At 39.0% G+C, this 24,893-nt stretch overlaps 1 protein-coding gene across 1 annotated transcript in view; it reads left to right on the forward strand.

The window, feature by feature from the left end:
- LOC119897982 (zinc finger protein 236-like) overlaps positions 1 to 24,893 on the forward strand; it is a 70,875-nt gene that overhangs the window by 7,806 nt on the left and 38,176 nt on the right. Inside the window, exons 6-15 of the mRNA XM_038712050.1 lie at positions 760 to 932; positions 11,248 to 11,370; positions 13,686 to 13,859; positions 16,412 to 16,583; positions 16,837 to 17,109; positions 19,036 to 19,239; positions 19,416 to 19,548; positions 20,790 to 21,050; positions 21,229 to 21,461; positions 22,168 to 22,269. Coding sequence (XP_038567978.1) covers positions 760 to 932; positions 11,248 to 11,370; positions 13,686 to 13,859; positions 16,412 to 16,583; positions 16,837 to 17,109; positions 19,036 to 19,239; positions 19,416 to 19,548; positions 20,790 to 21,050; positions 21,229 to 21,461; positions 22,168 to 22,269 — 1,848 coding nt within the window. The remainder of the gene's footprint in view (positions 1 to 759; positions 933 to 11,247; positions 11,371 to 13,685; positions 13,860 to 16,411; positions 16,584 to 16,836; positions 17,110 to 19,035; positions 19,240 to 19,415; positions 19,549 to 20,789; positions 21,051 to 21,228; positions 21,462 to 22,167; positions 22,270 to 24,893) is intronic.

Consider the following 24,893-nt stretch of genomic DNA (forward strand, 5'->3'; position numbering starts at 1 on the left):
GGTACTGTATTTGAGTCATGTTTATTTAGGCTTAAAATAACATCAGAGATGGCTTCATAGTGATACAATTACAAAGTCACATGGGTACAAAATAGGGTATTTTCATATACCATTGATATTGCAGGATGAATTACTATAAAAACAGACTTACTGAGTATTTAAGTCCTAAAGATAGACACAACCCGGGTGACGTGTTGTTGTTTTTTTTGTTGCTCAAATGTATTTAATTGCTAAAAAAATACAACCAAGCATGATGATATCAATGTGAGATGTGTAAAATATAGGATTTACAATATCTTGATAAGTTTCTTTTTGTCGATTTTGCATTGAAAAAATTAAGAAACAAATTATTTTTTTTAATATAAATGCTTATGCTTGAAAAACTTAATAATAATAATAATAATTTACAGGTCAAGGGTCTAAGGATAGAGGGTGTCAAACGCCGCACAGATGACACAAAGTAGTGGTTTGTGATATTTTGGGCTGTATGAATAAAATTGACATGACTTGGTCCAAATATCAACTCAAAAACTGCTTGAGGTAATGTGATTTTTAACAATACAGAGTAGTAATTGAGGATATCTTAAATAAAATCCCAGTATTTACCCCAGCCTTCACTATTTATCTTTTTTTTTATTTTGAAGTTATTCATTTAGATCCTAGAAAATGCAGAAAAGTCAAATTATCATCAGTGTTTCCAGCATCTTAATGGCGACCGCTTGACCTGTGTTTGACCTGACCTTGCCCTTCCCCTTTCAGGTGAGAGGCCCTATAAGTGCTCACATTGCGGCAAGGCTTTCAACCAGAAGGTGGTGCTGCAGACTCACATGGTGAGACACACCGGAGAGAAACCTCACCTCTGCATGTTCTGTCCCGCTTCTTTCTCCCAGAAGGGGAACTTGCACTCCCACGTTCAGAGAGTCCATTCTGAGGTAAGAGCACAGTACTGCAGGTTTGAAAGAGAAACGCAAAAATGTACTACCTCAAGTACTGTAGAGGACATATCTCTTGTGTAATGCTATCTGTGTATTTCAGCAATGAAATAAGCTACCCAAAAGCAAACAGTGCTTTTATGACTGGCTTAAATAAGTTTGCCTTTAAAATCTCACCAGTTCTTTTTCCATCTAAATTATGTGCAGGAATAGAAGTGACATTAAAATACATCTTCAAATTGCACGGCATAAATTTTCAGCACTGTCAGAAATGGAAAGACTCATTTTGACACATCCATCAGTACTTGAATCCTCCCTAAATCCTCTCGGTTGTTGTCAGAAATAAACCTCACTGGTGTGTCTCCAGTGCAATAATAACAGAGATGCTTTTCTGTGTCAGTTCCTTTAATTCTTGTAGCTTGTATCACCTGCTACAGAGCATTTCATTTTTGTTAAACATGTGAAACATCGTCCCAAGTAAATGAGAATAAGTTTCGTTGTGAATGCAGTTTCATGTGTTTTGTGAATTTCCAAAAATACCCATGTAAATCTTCAAACTGGGTGGAATAACAGAGATTATGTCACTCACATAATACTTAATAAGAGATTCATGAAATGAATGAATAAAAGACATTTTAAAGGGGGAACTGAACCGACTTCACATATCAGAGACTGTGCACAACAACTAACAAATAAGTTTGCTGTGTGAGTCAGCATCGGTTGAGGCTGAAATGCAAATTAGACAAGTTAGACAAGAATTTTGACTAGGAAGAAGGATTTGTGGAGGAAAAAACAAGCTGATATCTCCAACCGCGTAGAGCTCAATGCTGACTCTGTGGAGTTCTCTTTTAATGTCTTAATTCACTGCATTCATGTTATTTCCCGTCCTCCTTCCCCACTTAGTTTAGGAAACGCCAGATTTTCAGTCTTGACTGGACGTTCATTGGCTAAAGAATACTGAAAATACAAGTGTTGCAGTTTGTGTTTCCACTTACAGAGGAATTGGCACCGTAATACTTTTAATTTACTGACATGAAAATGCACTTTTGTAGGAAACGGTGCTTCAGTTGTATGTAGAATGGCTGAGGTCAAGGAGGGAATGAGTCAGCCTTCAGCAAAAGTGGCTTGTGCTTTTAAATGGAAATTCTTGCAGACAGTCCAGTGTGTTTGGTTGCAAAGATTCTCCCTGTCTTCATCAACCAAGAGGAGAGCAGGGAATCAGAAACTAAATAAGCCGTGAGAGAACCAAGACTGGATAAATGTTTTCAATTTATGGACTTTACATAAATTTGAAATGCTAATACAGCTGTTCATCATGCAGAGGAAACATCCGACTTTTTACGCTGTTTATCAGGTTTTGTGAACTCAGTATCATATCTTTCATTCCGATTGTTGTCCAAGATATTTTGGTTTCTTTAACTCACACGTTAAATTACCAGCCCTCCTGCTCACAGCTTGTTACTTTACATTCAATGCAGCAGGACACTTTGGCATATTGTTTGTCTTGGGAAGGGAATGAGCTGAAATTGCAGGTCTTTATTCCCCATTGGATTCTTCTTCTCCCAAGGCAGCCAATTTTAAAGAACCCTCCTGATTTATCCATCCTAATTTAGCCTGGACTTTGGTCTCTGACAGTGCTCTGTCACTGAGGTCATTTGCTCTTAGTGCCAAACTGTGGTTGTACACATCAGAGTCCTCCTAAGGTGCCCAAATGTTCAAGATGACAGATAATGAATTCTCCTGTGTGTGTGTGTGTGGGTGTCCTTTTGTAGGATTTGTTACCAAAGCCCATTAATGGTTGGAGTGATAGTGGTGGGAGTCGCTCCTAGTTCATCATTGCTTCCAATGACGTGGCTACAGTTTGGACTGGGTCAGCTTTCTGAGTGTAAAGCAACACAATGATCTCCATCAAATGAGGTGCAGTGAGTCCCCAACTAGTGGGTATGCCACAATGCTCAAGCTGGTGCATTTTAGCAAAAAGGTAATAAAGCCTTAAGTACAATGCTTTGTGCTTGCACACCAAGCTCCAATCTAATTTGGTTGACTGCTGCCTGTGCCAGCAGAGAGATGAATTTATCTGTGTTCCTAGCATTTAGCTCAAAGCATCACTGTTGTGGCTATGGACAGCCAAAGAGAGCTGCTAGTGTGGCAGTACAGGTGCGTCTCCAAAAATTTGAATATCATGGAAAAGTAAATTTTCTTCTGTAATTTAATTGAAAAAGTGAAACTTCAGTATATTCGACATTCAATCCACATAAAGTGAACATTTTCAAGCCTTTTTTTTCTTTTTTAAAATCTTGATGATTACCGCTTACAGCTCATGGAAACCAAAACTCCAGTATCTCAAAATGTATTAGAATTTTAGAATAAACAGTTTATAATACAGAAACATCAACATGAGAAGAGTTTTAATCAGTTAACTCAAAACACCTGCAAAGGTTTCCTGAGCCTTCAATCTCTCAGTCTGGTTCTAGTGCTCACAATGAACTTTTCCATGATATTAAAATGCAGATCTTGACTGTTTGCTTAGAGAATGTAGCCTGAGCTAACTACAGGAAACAACCCCAAAGCACATGTGTTTATGCGTATAAGGAGATGGACAGATGTTCACATCTGAAAGGAAGCTGTTTCTCATACTTAGAAAGTGGATTATAACAAAATAAACGTTGATTAGTACTAATGGTGTACTTAGCTATTTCTTTCTATCATGCATAAGAGCCTCTTCACCACAGTCTCTAATCTTGCAGGTAATTTGAGCTGTCCTTTTGACTTATTACAAGTCCTTTTTTTGTTTGTAAATATATATATATATTGAAAAAGTGAACCACACACATCACAAGTATTGGGCAATATATATAAATCAAAATATATTTTATTGCTCAAAGATGGATTATGTATTAACAACACATATAAGTAACATGTATTTGGCAATTACATTGGGTCTGATCTACAGGGCGTTTTAATGGTGTTTCTATTAGAGTGAACTGAGTCTGAATAAAAAGCCTCACATAAATTCGTTCTGAGTAGCAGTCAGGTTAAATTAATGCTTTTGAGCTCATATTGACGGCTCGTTTTGCCCCATCCATTGTGTTCCATTTCAACTTGAAAAAGGTGTTTGTACGTGTCAAATGTTCCATGATCTTTTTCTTTCAAGGGTTCAATTGGTCAGATGTCGTGCTGAGTTCATTTCCAGCAATTTGTCTTACACTTTCTCTTTGTATTTTTGACAAAATGGGTTTGAACAAATTTGGTCGTAGATTAATTTTTTTAATTTATTTTTTCACTTTCTCACATAATTGTATATTCCATGATAAAAGCCTGCGATGGGCCAAGTTGATTGAACTACTTTTGGAAAGCCAAACAAGAAAGCCCATTTGAATAATGCATCTAATTTTCACAAGTGTTCTTCAACTTTCCTGTTCCGGTTTGTCCGTATGATTGACTGACTTAATGAATTATGGTGAGGCATTATTCGCAATAGATTTCATGAGCAGATGCATGCTCAGGAGCCAGGGGAGTAAAATCGTCATTGTTAAATCTAATAAAGTGCATGTTGAGGCCGTAACTCTGTGTATAATAAATAGCATCTAAAACCTTTGCTCATCACAGACTCAGGTGCTAAAAAGCTCAGAAAAAAAATAGTTTTTCTGTTAATCTGTGATCCAAAAGCAGATGTAGAATATAAGTCTACACACATAAGTCAAAAAAATCAAGCTGTTGGGTTTTTTTTTTGTCATTTGTACGACTGTACATCATATAGATGTATACAATGACAATAAAAAGCTTCCTCAAACCACAACATCTTAGAAAGTGATGTACAAATTATTAAGTTTGAGTGTGCAAATGTACATGCACACAGTGTATACAATACTACCAACACATATACAGAAAATACCGGTACAGTGTCACAACTGTACCGGTATTTGAGGCAAACTTGTCTTATTAATTAATGTTTTGTTGCAGTTAACAAGAAAGTAAAGTAGGGCTGCACCTAAGGATTATTTTTCAAATTGATTAATCTAACGACTAATTCTAAAGAAAAAAATGTAGCCTATTACTCGATTAATATGATAATTTACCCAAAATAAATATCAAAAATATATGTCTAATAAATAAATCAATATTTTATTCACTCATCCTGATGGAAGCACATTAGAATAATGATAATAGTAGCATATCTTAAAATGAATCCAATTTCTACGTCACTGCTGTGTTATGATAATAATAACAATACCAGACATTAATTAGGCTACTTAAAATTTTAAATGTTTCTGACATGGATTTATTTCAATATTGAGTAATATGTAGTATAATAATCACAGGCAAATGTAGTTTTTGCATCAGTGTGGGGAGAAGAAAACAACTGAAACAATTCAGTCCGTACAGATTGTAATGTTACTTTCAACTCTCACTCATATGTGGCCATTAAACAAACTGACAAAATGACACATGGTGTAATGTTACATTACCATGACAGCAGCGGGGCAGAAATTACAGGTCGAAGGCGCGGTCTTGTGTCTGCAGCTTGTCCGGGCTTATCCCTGCTTCCACCGGATGCAGCAAAGCTGGGACGCACATAATGCTTTTTTGACGTATTTTCGTAATCGATTACGTCGATGATTCGCCCCAGACCTAAAGTAAAGCATTAGTGAGTGTGGGTTTAAATATTTTGTTAAGTTTCTAAAAGGTTTTCAGCAATTACAATTTAACTGATTTCAACTGCTTTTGGTTGTTAAACTTCAACAGACACTAAAAACCCCGTTCAGTGCTTCAAATTTAACTGAAACCTTAACTGATTTCAACTGCTTCAGCAGACTCTTTAAACCTTTTTGGTGCTTCTAATTCAAATGAATTTTATTTCTTTTAATACAGTATATACTTATGAGTATATACAGCATGTAGGAGCAAGGAATTGTTCTTTTGTGAATATCATCAGTTAATTTACAATTTTGCTTGAAGTCAATCTTAATAATAAGTGTCAGTAGTGTACAGTACAGTGCATAGACCATCACTAAATGCGAAATGGGAAGGAAGCAGTGTTGACTTCTGGAAAGAAAACAGTGGAGTTTGATATTTTGCCTCTGGGGGAAGCAAAGCCCAGAGCAGGTACAGAGACATTTGAATGGGTTTGGCAGGTTTTTGAGTTTCGACTTAGGTTTGGAGAATATTAGAAATTGAGCAGGGAAGAGTAGGATGCTAAAGTAAGAAAGTACAGTAGCCTGAACATTTAACCACTGAGAAGACATTCATAACTCAAATGACAGCAAGTGGTGGAACAGTCATGCAAAAACAAATAAGAAAAAAGAAGCAGTAAGAAAAAATCCATAAGACCTAGTGGTTCTGTTGAGTGTGCCACAAAAAAAATCACAAGGGAAGTTACCTGCTTTTCCCTGTGGGGCAAACCACCAGTAAAGTGGAAAATCAGTGTCCTTGGATAGAGGTTATTCACAAGAAGTTTGTGAGGAAAGGTGGTTGAATTCCAGAGTCACCAGAAGGGACGCATTTGGAGTATGTTGGTTAGAGGGTAAGAGCATATGAAAGAGCTCCTGTAAAGTGTTACCACTGTCATGAAAATGGATATGTGGCAGCTGGGTTAAGGATGATACAAGTGTAGAACATATAGTAAAGACGGCTGTACACAGGAAGAGAGTCATTTCTCGAGGGGTCAAGATCTGTCTTTTCACTGAAGAGGTAATCAATAGGTGTCTACAGAAAGTTAAAATCAAGGGCAAATGGTAAGGTCGAAGATACTCAAAGACATATTGCCTCTCATCCAAGAGGCTTCTTCAGTTCTGATTGACTGGCAGGGAATCCCAGCTTTTTAACCTCTGTGGGGTCATTGTCAAGATGATTGATAACACTTGGTTCATTAATGCTCCTGGCCGTCGTGACGTTGGAGACACCCGAGGCCAAGTCTGAACGACTGTCATTGGCATTCTCACATGAGGCCAAATGTGAACGTTCGTTTAGTTACCTGGGGAGGAATGAAAGGACAACATTGTAAGTGTGGTATAAGTGGTGTCTCAAATCTCCTCCCATGTTAAGAGATCCACTCAGTGCAAATGCCTCCTTGACTCCTCTTTCAAAACATTTGTCCTCTGTCTAAAATTTGTACATTGTTGTCCTCAAAAGAGTGTCCTTTATCCTTCAGATGTAAGTAAACTGCTGAGACTTGACCTGGGCATTGGTCCTTCTGTGTTGGGGCGTGACATTAACTTTTTTGCTCACTAGCCAATGTGGCCAGTGGTTACTAGCAAAATTACTAGCCATGTAGCAAAATTACTAGCCATGTAGCATATTTCACGGCATATTAAGTTTATTTGATTAAAGTTGACTATGGTGTGCTAAAATGTACTAATATTATTATTAGCTCTGATGTTGTGTGTAAAGCTCCATTTTTTGAAAACATGTAGTGTATTAAGATAAACACATAAAATAATAGCTTCTTATTGTATATACTAAAAGTGCTTCATGGATGTAAAAGATAAAAACTAAACTGACTTTTTTTTTTCAGAAACACTGTTTATTTACAGCTGTATACTGTAATATAGTAAAAACTGTACTGTACTCCTACAGAGTAGAAACAAAAGCAAATACTAAATTATTTTGTCTAAGAAAAAATCCACAATTAAGGCAACAGGATTGAAACTTTATGTAGGCCTATATCATTTTTGTGCACTTTTGGATTGTTTGTTTTGCATCTGCATTTCCTCAGAGCACTGCCTGGATTTATGTTTATCTGAAATGAGTATACAGTTCTTTTTTTCCAGATTATTCCCATACAAACATACCTTCTGCTTTCCTAGTCATGATGAGTACTTAGGCTATAATAAAACATCGAATCAACTCTGGAAAGGTAGCCTTGTTGTTATATGACGATATGATGTGACATAAGGGCAGCCCTGCTAGTAGTTTACCATATGTTTGTTTCTTTTTGAAACACCACCATGTCCCTTAAACATGAAGAAATCTGTAATTTTACAGCATTTAACGGCTCCATCTCCATCTCAGCTCTGCCCTTTTTCTTTCTCCTATGCATTTTTTTCTACACACAGTCACGTGCTGACTGACCACTGTGTCGGGTGGACGTGTATATGCGACCAGTCACGTGTGATGACAAAGATCATTAGGTTAAAACATGAAGGGAGGCTGACGGTCTACAGGTCAGAGGGACTGTGGCTGCCCTGTAACAGATTCAACTTTTATATTCTCGTTTGACAAAAGTCTAGATGTCATATTTCGCACGGGCACTGCAGGAGAGAGAGGGACGCGCCTGTGGTTTGGATTCTCCTGCTATTAAAAAAAAATCACTATATCATTGCTGCCGCTGGTTAAGTTGATAATTAACAGCAGGCTAAAACAGCCCTCAGTCTGGCGGCCAGTCCGCAAGTTTTTTCTCCACAGCGTCGTCTTGTTTTACAGCGTTGTCGGTCAGGACAATAGGCTTCATGCATGGACCAATGACACTATGTTCAGGTAGTACTCATGGGAGTTGTAGTCTAGTAGTGTCATATGGCAATTCATTTGTTATTTAATATGCCTTTTGACAAGACTACAATTTTTCAACAAGCCAAAGTGGCTAGTGGGAGTTACTGTGTGACCTGCCATGGCCGAAATCCACCTGCAATTGGCGGATTGGCGGGTGTTAATGTCAAGCCCTGGTTGGGGCCATGCGTTTGTCTAGAGGTTGCTTTGTTTCTCCAATATACATGTCTGTGCAATCCTCACTGCATTGGACAGCATATACTAGATTGCTTTTCTTGTGTTTGGGTATGCGGTCTTTAGGCTGATCTAGTATATGTCCAGATATCTGTCCTAGTCAAGTTGCCCTTGATTTTAAACTTCCTTGGAAAACTATGAGCTGTATGACTAAGAACTTTGACAGACATTAGGTGGAAGCAAATGGAGATAGGCCGAAGAGATGTCATATGAGGAAGCAGTGAGTAAAGTAAAGTGAGTAAAGGTAGAGATGGTGGCAACAATGACAACAAGATCAGAACAGAAATTGGGTAGGCCTATGGAGAAAGGACAGTGGGAAAATGACGGAAATCATAAACATAGATTAAGATAGATAAGATTTTTGGATGTCGTATTCTGATGCCTGCAATTGTGCAAGTGGGGTTGAAACATAATTGATGGTTGATGCAGAAAAAGAGAATTTGGGATAAGGGATACAGTCCCCTCCAAAAATATTGGAACGGTAAGGCAAATTCCTTTGTTTTTGTTGTTCACTGAAGACATTGAGTATGGAAAAGATGAGTATTAGTTCAGAATTTCAGCTCTCATTTCCTGGTATTCACATCTAGATGTGTTGCACAACTCAGGACATACCACCCTTTGTTTGAACCCACCCATTTTCCAAGTGAGCAAAACTGTTAGAACATGTGACTGAAAGATGTTTGTGGTTGCCCAGGTGTTGCCTTTTAGGTTGATTGTCCAAACATTAAATAGCTCTGCATGACTAGTCACTAGACAAGTTTTCATCCTTGGTTCAAACCTATAAAGACTGCATTTCCCTGTTAAAGAGGATAAACCAACATGAAGACCAGAGAGCTGTCTATGGGAGAAAAGCAAGCCACTGTCAAGCTGAGAAAAGAAGGAAAATCGACCAGAGCCATTGGACAAACATTGGGCATAGCAAGCACAACAATTTGGAATGTCCTGAAAAAGAAAGAAACTGCTGATGTACTGAGCAACAGACGTCCAACAGGTCGGCCAAGGAAAACAACAGTAGTTGATGACAGAAATATCGTGAGAGCTGTGAAGTAAACCCCCAAAACATCAGTAAGTGACATCAGCAACGACCTCCACAGAGCAGGGGTGAAGGTATCACAATCCACTGTTGGAAGAAAAACTCAGAGAGCAGAAATATAGAGGCCACACCACAAGATGCAAACCACTCATCAGCAGTAAGAATCGGATGGCCAGATTGAAATTTGCAAAGAAGTACAGAGATGAGCTGCAAAAGTTCCTTGAACACAATCTTATGGACTGATGAGACCAAGATTAATCTCTACCAAAGTGATGGAAAGGCAAAGTGTGGAGAAAGAAAGGAACTGCTTATGATCCGAAGCATACAAGCTCATCTGTGAAGCATGGTGAGGTATTGTCATATGGACGCCCAAGCCATGACATTACCTCCACCATGCTTCATGGCTGTTTCTAGAACAGGCTCATTAATATTTATTGATGATGTAACTGATGATGCTAGCAGCAGAATGAATTCAGAAGTGTACAGAAACATTTTGTCTGCCAATTTACAGAGAAATGCATTGAAACTAATCAGGAGGAAGTTTATCATGCAGCAAAATGAGCCAAAGCACACTGCCAGCAAAACAAAGGACTTCATCAGGAGGAAAAAGTGTAAGGTTTTAGACTGGCCAAGGTAATCACCTGACATTAACCCAATAGAGCTGCATTTCACCTCCTTAAGAGGAGACTGAAGGGAGAAACACCCCGAAACAAACAAGAACTGAAAGAAGCTGCGGTAAAAGCCAGGAATAGCATCACAAATGAAATGCAACAGTTCGGTGAAGTTGATGGGTCGCAGGCTTGAGGGTTATTGCAAGCATGGGATATGCCACCAAATATTAAATTTTATTTACTTTAAGAGTATTTGTTCCATTACTTTTGCTCACCTAAGAATGCTGTGGTCTAATACGAACAGTGATATGTCCTAAGTTGCTTAACACATCTAGATGTGAATACCAGGATATTAAAGCTTGAAATTCTGAACTCTTGTCTCATACTCATCTTTTGATCTTAAACCCAAATGTCTTCAGTGAAGAACAAAAACAAAGGAATTTGCCTCACCGTTCCAATACTTTTGGAGGGGACTGTAAGTCATAAATACCAGCATTGATAAACTAAATATAAGAATAAAGGGCAAATATATCCATATAACCTTTCTTTCTTAATCGATGCCATCGATGTAACAGCCTTCCTGTCTAGATTACTAACGAGTAAACAGGGAAGTATATGTCTGGCACCCATTATTTACAACTACAACAAGACATTTTCTATTCTATCCCTTTGGTATAAGTGTCTGATGATGTGCCATACTTCAGATACATTCTATTTAGCTTTGACATTTGATTATTTTCTGACTTACTGAAGACCAACATCAAAACATACACAGCCAGGGATAATTCAGGGAAGATTAAAAACAAGGGCAACTGGACTTGGCTGAAGATACTAGAAGGTATCTAGTATTTTCATTTTAACCTTCTTTGGATAACTATGACCTGGATGACTGAGAACATTCACAGACAACCAGGGATAATGTTTTTTTATGTGTTCTATGTTTTCTCCACAGACTAAAGGTGTACCGCTGTTCCCGTGCATGGACTGTAGCTGTGCATTCAAGAAGTTGGGTAGTCTGAATGCCCACATCAGCAAGATGCACATCTCTGTGATTGAGGTGCCTTCCAGCACTTCGGTAAGAGAAAGAATGCAGGAAATGTGAGCAAAAAGGTTGCTACACTTAATCTGCTCATTAGAGCTGTCTATCCTCAAACTAAGGATTTATGTAGTCGAATCAGAATTGTCAAGTCTCGCCTATAGTCGACTGATAGTTGAAGTCTTAATATTGAGAAGCTGCAGAGCTACAGTCTCTGTTCATTACTCATTGTAACGTACACATTACATTTCCAGCTAATTGTTGACCCTTTTCTTTCTGCTCGCCTGCCATTAAACTGTTTTGTGCAGCACTGCGACGTGCATGTTGGTGTTGGCCGCACAGCATGCATGTCACGTTTCCTCGCGGGTCTACTCCAAGTAACTGTTTAAAAACAATATATAAAATTCTTTGTGTGGTTCATCAATGGTGATTAATGATCGGAACGTCCCTCGAAGTGCCGCCAACTCGGCATCATTTACATCATTATATGTTGAAATTTGTATCATCATAGGCTGCATATTATCTTATTGGGAGAAAACCAGTAGTTCTATGTAAAATGAGATGTTGAGTGACTGCGAAGATTCGACTGAGATTGACAGTCAGGCTCCGCCCATCAAAGCATCGACTCTTCTACTATTCAGGGTGAGCCCTACTGCCCACTTTCCATTTATTTAAGTATACATGCCTCACAAAAAATTTTAATATCATGGAAAAGTTCATTGTGAGCCCCGGAACCAAACTGACAGATGAAAGGCTCAGGAAACCTTTGCAGGTGTTTTGAGTTAATTAGCTGATTAGTGGCCTTCTCAGGTTGACATTTCTGTGTTCTTTATTGGAAAACTCTAATACATTTTGAGATAATGGGGTATTGATTTCTGTGAGCTGTAAACCATAATCATTAAAGACTTTATATAAAAACTAGGGCTGGGCACGTTAACGCGTTATTATTTACCCTTAATGCATTAATTAATTAACGCCGACAATTACTTTATCGCACGTTAACACAGCTTTTATTATTATTATTATTATTTTGAAAGTCTGTTGTTCACTGGCTCTGAATACACATACAGTCAACCCTGGGTCAGGGGTGGGGTGTTGATCAGCCTGAAAATCACCCACTCAAACAAACAGTGGAGGGGTATTTTAGTAATAGTTGTGTTTTTAAATCTCACATTTGTTACTGATTTTTTTTGTCTTTTTTTTATGAACTAATTAATTAAATTTATTTATTTTTGCCTATAAATATACACACACACGTTTTTCTCTATTTTATTTAAATCTTTTTATATTATAATAACACACGTTACTCTCGTTTATTTAACTATTTAAAATTAAATTTACACACATGCTTACTGTTTTATTTATTTATTTTATTTTATTATTTTCATTTTCTAACATACTAACACATACACTCTTATTGTTTTACTTATTTACTTTTTAAAAATATTAATTTTTACGTAATTTTTATATTTTATATATTTTTTTATTATTATTTTATTTTGTATTAACACACACAAACACAACTTTTGCTGTTTTATTTCCTTATGTAATGAAATGTATGAAATGAATTGTCCTTGGCAATATTGTTGCTATACATTCATGCCAATAAAGCTAATTTGAATTTGAATCTAGACTATATGAAAGTTTTACCTTTTAAATTAAATTATGGAAGAAAATGAACTTTTCCTCTCTATTCCAATTTTTTGAGGATTGCAGCTGTATTCATTCGTTTAATGTTGATGAGTTTAATGATTAATGATTTTTATCTCTCTTTTCATTGGTTGATGCTGGTTATTTTTTCCATTGCCATTTGGTACTTCCATTGCCAAACTCTCTAAAAGCTTCAGCTTCATTTGCACTAAAACAGCAGCACTCTCCGCCACTTATATTATAACAATTTCGAATCTGCAAATTGATCCTGGCATGCAATCTAAAATGCAGAGTAGAGCCTGCCAATCTTCACAGTGATGGCCTCAATTGTTTACAACAATGCTAACCGGTACATGTCTACATTATTTGTTAACTAGTAGGTTATTAATTACTAATTCTTATTTGCTGTTTAGTGATGTTAAAATGCTACATGCCACATATCCACTGTCAAACTAACCTTGTTTATGTAGCCATAGCCACTGTCTGTATTTATTTTATAGTCTTTTTGGTATGATGCATGATATACAATTGTCAGTGATTCACACAGATGTAGAAACTTAACACCGAATTTAATGCTTCAGAAAGCTCCTAATACAAATCGGTCCACTTCCAAATTACAGCATGTCCTGATGTTGCATATGGCCCAAAGTGTCCTCTTCTTCTTTCCCCCTCTTCACTCTGTTCCCCCTCTTCTTCTCCCCTAGGAGACGGAAACGACAGGGCAGGCTCCTGGGGGGTCAGAGGGCGGCGAGGCGGTGACAGATGTCATCCAGCAACTTCTAGAGCTGTCTGAACAAGTCAGTGGGGAGACAACCCAGCCTCAACCTCCAGAGCCACCTATTGCCATGGAAACTGCCATCAACCAGGACATCCTGCAGGTGAACAAAAGACATTGACCCACACTAAATAAATTAGATGATCAGAGCAAAATTCAGTAGTCTTCAGGGCACAACAGACTCACTGGGAATCACAATTCAGACCTAACCTACAGTATTAGATTCAAATATTCATCTTAAAGGTGGAGTGACAAATGACAAATACCATGATACAGAGAGAACAACGACGCAGCAAGTAATGTATTTATCTTTAGCGAGGTTGTAGGTTAGCATGCTGTCATTAAAGTTGATGCTGCGAAACTAAGATGCAGCGAGGACGAGACTGTCCCAGAGCCAGCACACCAGCTCCAGACAGTGATACTCACAACTGTCCTGCTACTATAGCTAACATCACAACAACAGCATGTCTTGGTAAGGGTTAGGGTTGGTAGACTAGACATTAAGCTGAATGTCCATGGTCATTCAACATTACCTGACAGACAAATCATGGCTGGAACAGTGTTGTGTGGTGGGGTGCCGGCTGTTGTTTGTTTCCCATTTACAGAGCCAGGGCTGTGTACAAACACCAGATTTTTTTTTCGGGTCCCACACTGAACGGACAGCTAGTGGGCCGAGAGGAGAAATTTGAGGAATTAGACAAAAAGATGTGTATTGGAATTGGATTAGAATCACTTACCGTACCTTTAAAGCAATACTTTAAGATATGCACCACTCATGCTTCAATCCCTCGATGTGCTCTCTAAGACTCCAGGATGAACCAAAACCTAATTTTTCAAAATTTCTACTTGGCTGTCTGTCTGTGTGAGGAGCTAGTAATTAGGCACAGGGGCACACAAATGTACAGCTTCAAACACACCCACATATATATATATATATATATACGCACACACCAGCAACTGTCTGTTCAAAATGTTAGTGGAGCCATTAATGTGGAAATGATTTAGATGGAGATCGGAGGACCCAGGTTTGGGAAAAGAAAAAACGTTTCCATAAACTCAGTAAAAGTTCTTAACCCAAATTATATGCGCTGTCAAGTAGCTTTTCTCAGGAGAGTATAATAATGAATTTGGGCCATGAAGCTTTATAAATGGTTAGTGCTATAGAGTTGTAGAGGATATGATTATCTCTGAGTTTTGGTTTCGGATCGTTGTTTAATTTTTAGTCAAATGTTGCCACATCTTATACAAGCCATACCTCAAATTGTTGCATCTATTAATATAATAATTATATGATTAGGTTTAGTATTTTTATCAGAATTGATCACACATTCGGCCCGATTTACTAACATCCCGAATAAAGAGTACTAAATTGCGTGTGCATTCTAAAATATTGCACTTGCAATTTTAGTACCTGTTATGGGTGATTTACTAAGAATTATTGTGTAGATGACAACAGGAGCAAACACAATGAGGTGGCAGTATTTAAATGAGGGTTTTTGCGTGTTTTAATGGTTTCCGCCATTGAAGAGTCGGGAGGGAAAGCAGCCACTGCGTAAAAACCTTGGTTTGTTTCGTTTAGTGCGTCCTGAGTATGTGGAAATTGTATGTACCTGCCCATCCTGCCTGAGATTGTGATAAGTACTTGGTACAGCACACCTGAAAAAGTGTTTTTTGGAAACCCCAGCAGAAACAGATACAGTTTGCTGGAATGACCCTGATGCGAGGAAATTCCAGCAGATCTTGCTTCATCCAGCCAGAGCGAACAATCACCGACCATCCGCACCGTGCCCAGTTGCTCCGCGATCTCCTGTCCAATACCAACAATGGGTTGTGCCGCTGTTACGACCGGCGCGCTGTGAACAGTTGGTGATTGTTCCCTCAAGCTGGATGAATTTTGTGCTGGATGATCCATGCACTGCAGCTGGGGGCTCTCCACAGCGCCACGCAACTTTCTAAATTCTTCCATCTCACGGAGATAAGAAGTCAGGTCGAAATGAAATTTGCTTTATTGGCATGAATGTTAATCAAACAGTATTGCCAAAGCTAAAGGAAAATACAAAAAACAATCCACTTCATATACTTGACCGAATAAATAAAATAAAATAATTGTATTTCAATACAATGGACATAACATAATATTATCTAATACTGTTATTTTCTCTACCTTTTCTTTCATTACGGCTGTGTCTCCTTCTGGCAATGATAACAGCAGCCATCTCTGCGCAACACTTGGCAGTTTGCACCTTCCTTTCAAAAGTATTAAATACAGATGCTGTTGCACTGACATGAAATTGCGTTGAGGCTTGGTAGATCACATTGCGTGTAGTAAATAAATGTATTTGCATGTTACCCTCCCATTACTTTGCACAATAAAATTGAAACGTCCCAAATTGCATATTCATTAAGGCAAAAGTACTAAATGAACAACAGGCGCTATCTGTAACTTCTGCATGCACAACGTTAGTAGATCAGCCCACGTGTTAATTTGATATCAAGCGATATCAAGTTTGCACACGTTTTTACTCACGCAAACCTTTAGTAAATCAGGCCCATTGTGTCTTAAGATTTGCCTGGCATTTCCATGACTGTAGTTTATTGTACATGAAGATGTTTTCAAGCTGTGGTGTTTGAGCAGATTTCTGCTTGTTTCTGTAGCAAGCTCTGGAGAACAGTGGACTGAGTGTGGTCCAGCCGCAGAGTGACGCCACATCCAGAGAGTCACAGAACCAGACGACTGAGAGCCCTGCTGCAGAAAGCAAAAAAGGTCCTGACAAACCAGCCAGGGAGAAGAAAAAGAGCATTTTCAAGAAACCTATACAAATGCCAGGTAGGAGTTTAAATGTAAACCATGTTGCAGAAAAGAGTACTCAGTAAATTACAAAAAATGCTTTATAGGTATATATAGTAGTAAATATACCAAACATCGGCAGCTTGCAAAATACATTTAAAAAAATTGCTTGTCCTATCTGTGAAAATCTGAGATTTCGTTATTCACACTTTCTAAACTGGACTGGATGATTTACAAAGATAATGACTGACAGAAACTTTGAGCAGTTGCTTCACCCTGCCTTCCTTTCCAGGTTCCATCAGGGAGGAGAATGGTGTTCGCTGGCACGGCTGCCCATACTGCTCCAAGGAGTTCAAGAAGCCCAGTGATCTTGTTCGCCACATCCGCATCCACACCCACGAGAAGCCTTTCAAGTGCAAACAGTGCTTCAGAGCTTTTGCTGTCAAGAGTACCCTCACAGCACATATGAAAACGCACACGGGTATCAAGGCCTTTGAGTGTCAGTGCTGTCTGAAGTGCTTCTCCACTTCTGGCAGCATGAAGGTACACATGCGTCTGCATACAGGTGAGAAGCAGGTCCACTTCATGAAACGGTTACATTTAAAGCCAAAGTAAAATTAACATTTGAATGCACTTTTTCACTTTATTGGCTTATTCCTTTTGTCACATCATACACCTGTTAAACAGTATGCCAAAACAATCAGTATGTGCCAAAGTTAAAGGAGACACACATGAGCATTCAGCATAATGGGCCCCATCTTCCACTCGGCGCAAAACACAGTACAAGTGTTATTACTAGTTTCCAACTGATGTAGCTGTCATTTTTACACCCAGCGCTCACACTGTGTAAGTAGCAAATGAATGTGTGCCCATTGACGTGTTGGTCTTAAGCCGAGGTGTGATCAGGCGCATTGCTGCCGTATTTTCTATCTTGAGGCTGCAGAAAGCGAATGCGTCATTGACAAACAAAAACCTGGTCTGTTGTCAGTGGTGCAGTATTTTCCTGTTACTTAAAGACTGCATTATTCAGACAGGAAGATGCTCCCCATTAAGAGAGTCACTGGGCGCATTTACGCACAAGGCACAGCAGCGTAACTTCATTGATTATTTAAATCTCCCGAAACTCCAACAGGATCGGTCAGGATGCACTGACAGCAGCTTCTGAAAACACTAAAGTAAATCATTAAAGAAAACACTCTTAGATCAATACAACACACAATAAAGAAACCACCTGGAAGACAGAGATGTGACCCACGACCAATTTGTCATAGTTTATAATAATACAGTGCAGTGAGGACACAGATGTTTCATAGAGGAGATGAGCATAAATAGCTCAGAACAGAGACTCCACTCTGCAGGGTAGTTCATTCACCTGACGTCACTGATTAACCACGGAATTGTAGACTGACATTAGGCTTCATAATCAAAGTTTACATATGACGTTGACACTTCAGTCATATTCTCACACCCACTCTCTCTCGCTCGTCCACAGGAGCTCTCTCTCACTCTGCTGCATGTATGCATTACACTTTTGTATGCGTTTATATTTTATCATGGTTTTTACAATGTGCCATTAATCAGAAATTCAAACAGCAATACACCAGGTGCAGGTGCACTTGATTCTTAGAGAGAATGGAAGATCAATGAGAGGTAACACTCTGTTTGGTTTAATTCATGTTACGCCCAAAAGACATCAATGAATAATTAAGAGACAATTAAGCACCTTTTAACTGTCAAAAGTAGAGCTGGACACGCCCCAATACACTTGCCATGCACTTTAGACCATGCGCTATAGATTGTTTAAATAGGGCCCAATGTTTTCCTGACAGCCTCTGCCATTTAGTATTCAGCTATATGTTGTTATACAGCAAATTACAAAAGCTGGACTGTGTAAATATATACAGCCCTCATTTGCATTCATGTGTTTGCAATCATCTCCTGGACATGAAATGTCAGCATTAGTGTGAATAAACAAAACTGTAACAGTTTTATTATTACATGCATCTGTGCATTAGTTTTTGTCCCTCTAATTGCTATGTAATGGCACTGTCTGTTAGGTGTTTACTTTAGCTCTGGTTATGTGTTCGCTCTATGCTAAGGCTTTGGATAAATATGTTGTCAGCTGTATTTCTCACTAAGGCTTTGTTCTTATATAGTTTCATATTTTTGTCACTTTTCCTTGTGCTGTAATTTGGTTTCAGAGAAATATATATATATTGTCTCCTGCTAAGTGAAAGGCTTTGTAACCTTTTGCAGACAAAAATTAAATAAAATTATATGAGCTTGCTTACATTTTTTGTTTATGTGTGAGTTTCATATTATTAATTTAGAATGGCTTAGGGATAGTAAATTCTGATATATTTTGTGTAATTTGTAGGTCTCTTTTTTTGGACTCTTTTGGTGTTTGTGTCAAAGTACATATTTCAGAATCAGTCTTAATTCTCTAAATACTAATTCTCCAAAAGTGCTGTTTTTTTCCCCACTTTCCTAGGTGTACGCCCTTTCCCCTGCCCTCACTGTGACAAGATCTTTCGTACATCAGGCCACAGGAAAACACACATTGCGTCTCACTTCAAAAGCTTGCAGCAGAAGAAGCACAAGTTTCCTCGAAAAACCAACAAAGCCAAAGTGTCCAAGAGTAACCTACCTCTGCCTGATATCCCCCTGCAGGAACCTATACTAATCACTGACTTTGGTAAGAACATGTTGACAGGCACGTGTATGCACATAGGGTGGTGTTGCGGGGAAGTGGACTGCATTGTTCAGTTGCTTTCTTGATGTTTCTTAATTTGGGCTGCGTTTTTCTGTACAAAATCAAATGTCTTCTCACATGGAAATCCAGATGTTGCTTGTTCACATGCTTCTTAACAGGCCTCATCCCATCCCAGAACCCTCGCTTGACTTTCCAACAGTATTTGGAGGTGGTGGGCAGTGACCGTCCATACAAGTGCCAGTTCTGTAGTAAGGCGTACAAGAAATCAAGCCATCTGAAACAGCATGTAAGGTAAAGCTGCTTTATAACACTGCGTGGCCAGTACATAATATAAAAGACCTCAATCAATATGACCTTTTGAGGGCCATACAATTATTTTGAGATAATTAATTCTGCTACCAGTTTTGACTGTGACAGGATAGACAACCCATGAAACCACACTGAAAACAAATTCACCAAAGAGGGGCATCACCAGCAACTACTGGTTCTGTTTGGGCAGCATGAATTGCCAGTCTAAGGCAGTATCCCTGATTCTTGAATATTTGGTCAAGAGAAGGAAAGTTTACACAGAATAGATTCACCTGTACCACTGAGAGACTGATGAAGTGTTCAAGAGGGCAGAGCAGCAAATCTCTTAAATTTGTTCTGAATGTTTCTTATAAACTTAACCTGGATATTCATGTCAGAGTACTGCAAAGAATTCTGTTCAGCTTTGTAGGTTTACTTTAGCTTAAGATTAAAGCTCATTGACAGACAGTCAGCAATCAGAGGGGAGGAGAAACCAGGGCAAGAGAAGACATGTTCATAGTTGATGAATTTGGTGTGTTTAAGAAAGTACCAAGGCAGGTGAGATTAAAATGATGTGAGACTGGAGAGGATTAGGAGAAAGAGTACACCTCGAATTTCCCCTTATTGCACAATCTGTTGAATTTAAAAGTCCTTTAGAGACATACTACCTTTGGACCGCTGGCTTGTTTTAATACCGGACTTAAATGAACAGTACAAGGACTTTGTTAGACTAACTTTAAAATACCCCTGACAGTTGAAACAGCAATAGGAATTATAAGTAGCCTAATCACTCAGCTGCTCCAATCTATATATCTCTGTTGAGCTTTCTTGCCTTTGCAAGAAAACTCGAACTTCCAGTTGTCTTCATTTCAATCTTGAGAGGTTAATCTAAATAATCTCTGTCATGGCAGTGCCTTTTAGATGGTTGCGCCTCTCAATTCATCTTCTTTGTTGGCAGGTTAAGATGAATGGTTTATATCTCAAACAGGATCCATGTCTTCCACTAGTGATAAAAAATATAATTTATTTGCTTGGAAAATGTTTCAGTAGAATTATTACCATATTTAAAGTTACTTCAATTCAATTCAATGTCACTATTAGCCCTCAAAAAATTATATTTGACAAAAGAAATCTGTTTAATAATGTGCTACTGCTGTATACTTTGTGTCCCACTTAAAATTAAATACTGAAACTGCAGTTTTATGCCTAGCTAGCTTAGTTTTACCATCCTCTTATCACACCAGGTCTCATACAGGAGAAAGGCCCTACAAGTGTGTGCAGTGCAGTCGAGGTTTTGCCTCCTCAGGAGTCCTCAAGGCTCACATCAGGACCCACTCAGGCCTGAAGGCATATAAATGCCTGATGTGTGACACCACGTTCACCACCAGCGGCAGCTTACGGCGCCACATGACTACCCACAGTGACCTGAGACCTTACATGTGCCCCTATTGCCAGAAGACCTTCAAGTCATCACCCAACTGCAGGAAGCACATGAAGACACACAGGTTTATTCTTTGTCAGTGTGTTTGTTCGTGGTTACATCCGTTTTGTGCGCTTTTTGCTTTTATACCTAGAAGCATCAGATATGCAGTGACAAGGTAGTCACTCACAAGTATTAAAACTCAAAGGCACCAATCACTGTTTTGAATCTAAGGTTCTGCCTTTCGTGTTCTGCCCAACCAGGTATGAACTGGCCCAGCAGCTGCAGCCCCAGTCAGCAGAAGACCCCTTAGGAGGGGACGCTGTGGCCCATGATATTCAGGTGGAAATAGAGGGAGATTCCCTTCAGCAACCGGCTGCCACATCGGCAGAGCAGCAAAGCATGCTAGGACTGGGCCAGACAGAAGTTGTCAATGGAAGTCAACAAGTGACATTAGAGGCACCCCTGACTGATCAACCCCTTGTACAAGGAGAAGGTGAGGAGGGCTAGGATCCAGCAAAAGGTTACTTAAATGGCGGTGAAATGTGTGTACGCATATTTCGCCACCATTTACGCAACGTTTTTATATGTAGCAACTTTTATAAATGAGGGCCTTTGTCTCTGAAAATAGAGGTCATCACTGTCCTTCAGAAGCAAGCACCTCTGTGGCTACTTTAGAATTGGCTTTCCTAAAACACCAAACTACCATAGTTTTAAAATGCATTTCTTGTGGTCAGGTTCATTACTGTTGACCTCAGCTATCTATATTTGATGACATTTTAATAGTGCATAGACTGTACTATACCCTGCATACAAAGATCATAGTGTTAAAATTTAAAGGAGGAGACAAGTCCATAGAATGAAATATTTTTGTATCTGTGGCAATGAGTTAGTCCTAGTCTAACCCTTTTTTTTCCTATTTCGCAATAATACAATTATTATTGTTATTATGAACCACGTCTCTGTTTGCACAGTTTACATGCCTATGCAGGATGAGTAGTTTATACACATGCGAGGCACTGTTTATATTGATTGCATAAAGATGGAGACAAAACTAACAAGACTGTAATGATTACACTAAATAAAATGCAGTTTAATTCCATAGTACTTATTTAACCTTAACTAGATGCAGAACAGTGAAAATGTCTTTGTACCAGACTAACCTGTTGTATTGCTGTGCATCTCTTTCTCTGTGGAGACAGATTCATATGTGACAACCCAACATGCTTTGCCTCAGAATATCAGCCAGTTTGAGACACCAGCCCTCCCTCAGCCTGCCTTTGACCAGCAAGCTCTTACACAAGGTACAAACACAAACACATACACTTTCTGTTACTGCGATGTCAGTCATACAAGCTGCTTGATTCTGGATTTTCTCAGAGAAATAGTTTTCAAGTTGTCCATAATGTATAAAAATACACTATTGAGTATGTGTTTATTTATGACAAAGAAGTACAAAATTGGTGTGTACTGTCATCTCAAAGACAACAATTGGTTGTTACTCATCTATTTGCTTAATCTCTCGCCAGCAAGATACAATTTCCACAACACGAAACATGTTTTCTGATTGAAAAGTGAATAGATAATTAGCTGTAGCTAGTCACTTATCGTTCCAGTAATTACCCCTGGGTTGTGTTAACCGAATATTCTGCATCATTGACTGCAATTTTTTTAACAATGAAAGCATTTTGACAGATTAAGACTAGGCATTCACATGCAGCACTCTCAATAACCACATGTGCACCTGTAGTAGACCCCCTGTCTAGTTGGAGTGTGCATATTTATTAACTGTTGTCTAGTAGTCTTGTCTTTGATCTCACATGCATGACCTTGTCGTGAGCTTTAGTCATGGCATTGTTGGGGTATATTGCTACTTAGCTATTACCGTACTGTCACAAAATGTGCTGAGTGGCTGAAGTTTATTTAGAAAGCCCAATAATTGTATTGTGGTTGATAAACGAGGTGAATGAAGAGGGATTGACGTGGTGGAGGGTGAAGGACAAGCAAGTAATACTGATAACGTTTATCAGCCAGTGGCAGGTAATGTTACAGGGGAAGCAAGCGCCATCAAGGAGGAAAAGTCATTCATCTTCTTTGTGGAGTGACATGAAAAGTGTCTGTTCATCTTTTCCCTCCGTTCCCTTGTATATGCATACCCTGCATGTTCTGTTTATTCAATGTGTTTGTGATTGAGTTGTTTTTGAAAATTAAATGCTACTAAATAGGCTATATGTCTCATTATCATTACAAATTTTAAATTAAAATGACAGGTAATAAATAGATGATGGTCTTTTAACAACCCTTTCTGTCAAAAAGAAGGACAACGAGAAAGTCTAAGGCAATCTCTGATTACCTTGCAGTGTTTTCCACTATCAACGTTAACTGATTATGCAGTGAGCAAATGTTGACCTCAACAAACCGCATTAGTAATGAAATCTTTCACTTTAAATTAGCATTAAAATGAAACCAACGAAACAAAAAACCTTAATGACAGAATAAACATTCTTTCAGCCTCACTAGTCTGTCAAAGGAGACTGCAGGAAAAAGACAGACTCACTACATTACTCACAACAAACAGAACTGTTAATTTGAGTCATATTACATGTACTAGTGTTGCGTGGGTCACTCCAACTTCATGCATTATAGTAGCACAGTTTTTAGAACTGAGCGTCGGAGTGCTTTATTGATGAATAGCAGCAAAACAAGTAATCCTTCATGTCGAGACGCCAAGTCTCTCTCTTTCTCTCTCTCACACACAAATGATGCTCTTTGCCTCCAACGTTTTTTTGAGGCAAAGCGCAAGAAGTTGAAAAAATTTAGCCCTTCTGCTATGTAGCAGACAATGTACATTAATATAAAAGTAATTATACAAATGGCAAACAGAAATAAACTATATTCAGTGGAGCAGTGCTGAGGATGAATTGGAGAGTCTGATAGCTTGAGGGGAAAAGCTGTTCTGCAGTCTGGTGGTGCAGCAGCTCAAACTTCAATATCTCTTCCCAGGAGGCAGCAGGGTGAACAGGCTGTGGCTGGGTGGGTACTGTCCTTTAGTATCCTTTGGGCTCTGCACAGGCACCTCACTTCACTGATATCACTGATGCTCGGGAGATGAGTACCAATGATCTTCTGACCACCGCTGCAGAACCCTCCGGTCCTGGGCCGTGCACATCCCATGCCAGTTTGTGATGTTTCCAGTCAGAATGCTTTCTATTACTCCTCTGTAAAAGCTGGCAAGAACTTGGCAGGGGAATTTGGCCTTCTTAAGCTTCCTCACGAAATACAGTCGTTTCTGAGCTTGGAGATGTGATATGACCATGTCAGGTTCTCTGTTATGCTGATTCCCAGGAACCTGAAACTGTTCACGGCAACAGGAGGAGGCTGAGCACACAGCCCTGGGGGGGCTCCGGTGTTGAGCACTAGAGTGGAGGAGGTGGGTCTGTATGTGAGGAAGTCCAGTATCCAGTTGCAGTGTTGACTTTGCTGATCAGTTTCATGGGGGAGATTGTGTTGAATGCTGAGCAGAAATCCACAAACATGGCATCCTCTGTGGATCTGTTGGTTCTGAAAGCAAACTGGTGAGGGATGTTTTTCTTTATGTGCTGAAGAACCAGTTTCTCAAAGCACTTCATCAGAATGCGGGTGAGAGCCACAGGGCGGTAGTGGTTCAGACTAGACACTGCAGACGTTTTAGGTACAGGAATGATGGTGGCTGTCTTGAAGCAGATAGGAACCCTCTCCTGAGACATCAACTAGCTGATTGGCACAGGTTTTTAGTACACGGGCAGGAATGTTATCAGGCTGAGCAGCTTTACTCATATTCACTCTCAGCAGGACTCTTCTCACATCTGCTGTGGATACTGACAGTGGCCGTTGTTGAGTAGATCAAAGCGAGCAGATGAACTTAACACCTTTTATAGGTGTTAAGTTC

This window comes from Micropterus salmoides, unplaced genomic scaffold, assembly GCF_014851395.1.
Source record: "Micropterus salmoides isolate LMB-PRFRI ecotype aquatic unplaced genomic scaffold, ASM1485139v1 Ms_hic_scaffold_11, whole genome shotgun sequence".
Classification (NCBI taxonomy): Eukaryota; Metazoa; Chordata; class Actinopteri; order Centrarchiformes; family Centrarchidae; genus Micropterus; species Micropterus salmoides.